This window comes from Hydra vulgaris, chromosome 11 (assembly GCF_038396675.1).
Source record: "Hydra vulgaris chromosome 11, alternate assembly HydraT2T_AEP".
Classification (NCBI taxonomy): domain Eukaryota; kingdom Metazoa; phylum Cnidaria; class Hydrozoa; order Anthoathecata; family Hydridae; genus Hydra; species Hydra vulgaris.
This window is the reverse complement of record NC_088930.1, coordinates 12,799,634-12,802,500: the sequence shown is the minus strand read 5'-3', so window position 1 is coordinate 12,802,500 and position 2,867 is coordinate 12,799,634. Positions and strand designations below refer to the sequence as shown.

General features: G+C 31.9%; 1 protein-coding gene across 1 annotated transcript; it reads right to left on the bottom strand.

Annotated features, from left to right (window-relative positions):
• Positions 1–938: 938 nt before the first annotated feature.
• On the bottom strand, positions 939–2,141 carry LOC136086859 (uncharacterized). Its single transcript, XM_065809353.1, has one exon. It carries the CDS (start codon positions 2,139–2,141, stop codon positions 939–941), a length of 1,203 nt encoding a protein of 400 aa, XP_065665425.1.
• Positions 2,142–2,867: the final 726 nt, after the last annotated feature.

The following is a 2,867-nucleotide window of genomic DNA, read 5'->3' as shown; positions in this document are numbered from 1 at the left end:
GTTTAATAAAAAAAAAAAAATTTTTTTAATGACGTCAGCTGTTGAATGGCTTCATTTTTCGTTACGCAAGAGTATAAAAAATGGAGTCCAAAATTTAGTTTTAACAAATTGCCCATTATCGAGATTTATTCCGCCACCCGATGGGAAACATTGGTGCCTCTGTATTTCGAGTGCTTCTCGTACTTTACGGTCGAATTTTTTTGTTTCAACTTTAAGTGTTTTAATTTTCTCCCAATTTATTTTTTCAGAGCAAAACTTGCTATGTGTTGTAATTGCTGACTGATGATGTTTGCCATCATTTAAACTTTTTTGGTGTTGTTGAATTCTTGTTTTAATTTGTAATTTTGTTTCTCCTACATATTTTTTCGAGCAATTGCATTCAACTAAATATGTACCAGGCTGGCTGTTTAGGGGCAATCTAGATTTGTTTTTACATGTTAATATTGTTCTTAAATTAGGATTTGATTTAAAAACTACTCTATAGCCAACTTTTCTAAATATTTTCCTTAACTTTGGTGATAGTGAAGGTATCCACGGTAATGATACTGTTGGGAAAGCATTGTTCTCGGATTGAATTCTATTGTTCTTTACGTAGCGTCTTTTACTAATTTGATTTGCAATACTTTTTAGTTGGCTTTCGGTGTACCCATTTTCATTAAAAACTTGAATAAGAAAGTTTATCTCATTTTTTAAATGTGTAACACTGCATATGGAGTATGCCCTGTGAACATAACCTTTGAATATTGCGCATATAATTTTGGGGTCGTGATTCGAGTGCGGTTTTATTTGAATATTTGTAATGGCTTCTTTTCTGTAGACTTTAAACTCATACTTACCTTTGCTGTTATTTATTATTGTTATATCTAGGAAATTCAGAGTTTTGTTATGGTTTTCTGTCTCAATTGTGTATTGTATTGCAGGGTGTTGTTTATTTAAGATTATTTTAAATTTCTCTGCTTCTTGGATCTAGCATGGCTATCATCGACGTATCTTAGATAGGATTTTAAGTCGAGAGGAGGATTTAATGTCTTTGCAATTTTGAAGGCATTTTCTTCGTGATGTTGCAGAAAAGATTCTGTCAATACAACCATGAATGAAAGACCAATAGGACCGGAATTCTTTAATTCATGGATCTCTTTGTTCCACAAAAAATAGCAACGATGTAAACAAAGCTCTATAAGTGTTTTTGTTTCTGATATAGTAAGCTTCGTAGAACATCTGTAGGAATCATCTTTATTTAAATGATCTATAAGAATTAAACTAGCTTCGTTAAGTGGAGTTGATGGATAAAGGTTTATTACAACGAATGAAACTTGAACTTCGTTTTCGTCTACATTCCATGAGTTTGCTTTGTTAATAAAGTCAAAAGAAGTTTTCAAACATGTTTTATTTTTGTTTAAGATAGGTTGTATTGTTTTAACTAAGTAGTTAGATATTACATAAATAGGTGTGCCGATAGTTGATACAACTATTCTCATAGGGTAAGCTTTTTCAGGCTTATGAGCCTTAATTAGACCATACATACGAGGTGGGATTGGATCACTTGGATATATACTGTCATATTCTGTTTTTGAAAATCTTTGTTTTTTATTAAGTTGTGAGAGATAGGTTTTAATTTTTATAGCATAACTAGAAGTAGGATCTTCACTTAAACCCTTTGTTTGACCAATTTGATCGCGAATTCTTTCTAAAGCTTTTTCGTGTTCAATTCTCACAAACCCATTACCCTTAACAAACGGATATATATCGACAAGTTTGTGTTCCTTAATGTCCTTTAGAGCTTTTCTTTGCTCTCTTGTTAAGTTTTGACTAATTTTTTTACCCATTTTAAGTTCTTTTAAAACATTTTTTCTCAAATCCTGCGCATTTTCAATTTTGCTGTTATATTCTAGCTTTAAAGCAAACGACTCTGTTGTGGCGATAATATCCATATAAGAGATATGTTTTAAAGAAGGTACAAAGTTTGGACCAAGATTAAGAAGATCATTTTGGTTATTAGGAATTTTAGTATTGCATAGGTTCAAAACAGCGTTCTTAGTATGTGTAGTTAATTTACCGTTTTTAATTTTTTGTTTATTCTTAAATTCGTTTTGAAGAATATTAAACTTTTTGAATAATCTTTCTTTTGATCTTACAAACATTATTTCCCGGACTTTTTCAGTAACTTGTTCAACTTTTTCATAGTCTTTTTCATCAAGTCATCAATTTTGAAAGGATGCCTTGTGAATGAAACGCTGGTAAAGTCTTTTTCCGATACCAAATGGGATGCACATGCTGTTGCAGCTGAAGCTATCCTAAAATCTCATCTTCAGATTTTAAAAGCATCAGAATATATACAATAAGATCGGTCACAGAAAGGTGACACCAGAAGAGAAGCAGAAAACATTGCAAAGAAGATGCAAGAACTTGAATTTGCTTTCATGCTTGTTTTTTGGAAAGATATATTATACAGCATTTTCATAGGGTTAGTCAGGCTCTCCAAAAAGAGCATGTGAAATTAAAAACGTGAGCTGATTTATATTGTTCACTAGCAGATCTCTTGCAAAAATCTAGGAATGAAATTGAAAGAATTTTGAAGAAGCTGCAAAAATAATGACGCCAGGTGAAGATTATAAGTCAACTTTGACATGTAATCGTAAACGAAAGACAGTGTTCAATGATGGTGATGCCCCTGAAGTATCTCTGAATGCCAGAGACAAATTTCTTATATCTGCATTCTATGCCATTGATAACAAACTTGAGACAGAAATGAGTAGACGAATACAAGTATATAATGATGTAGCAGTTCGCTTTTGTTGTTTGGTCGATGGATCATTATCACAAACATCTCAGTGTTGTGAAGAACTAATAAATGCTTATCCTGAACA

Excerpts from the sequence above, each read along its gene's own strand:
- LOC136086859 (XM_065809353.1), bottom strand. The coding sequence starts at position 2,141 with ATGTTTGTAAGATCAAAAGAAAGATTATTCAAAAAGTTTAATATTCTT.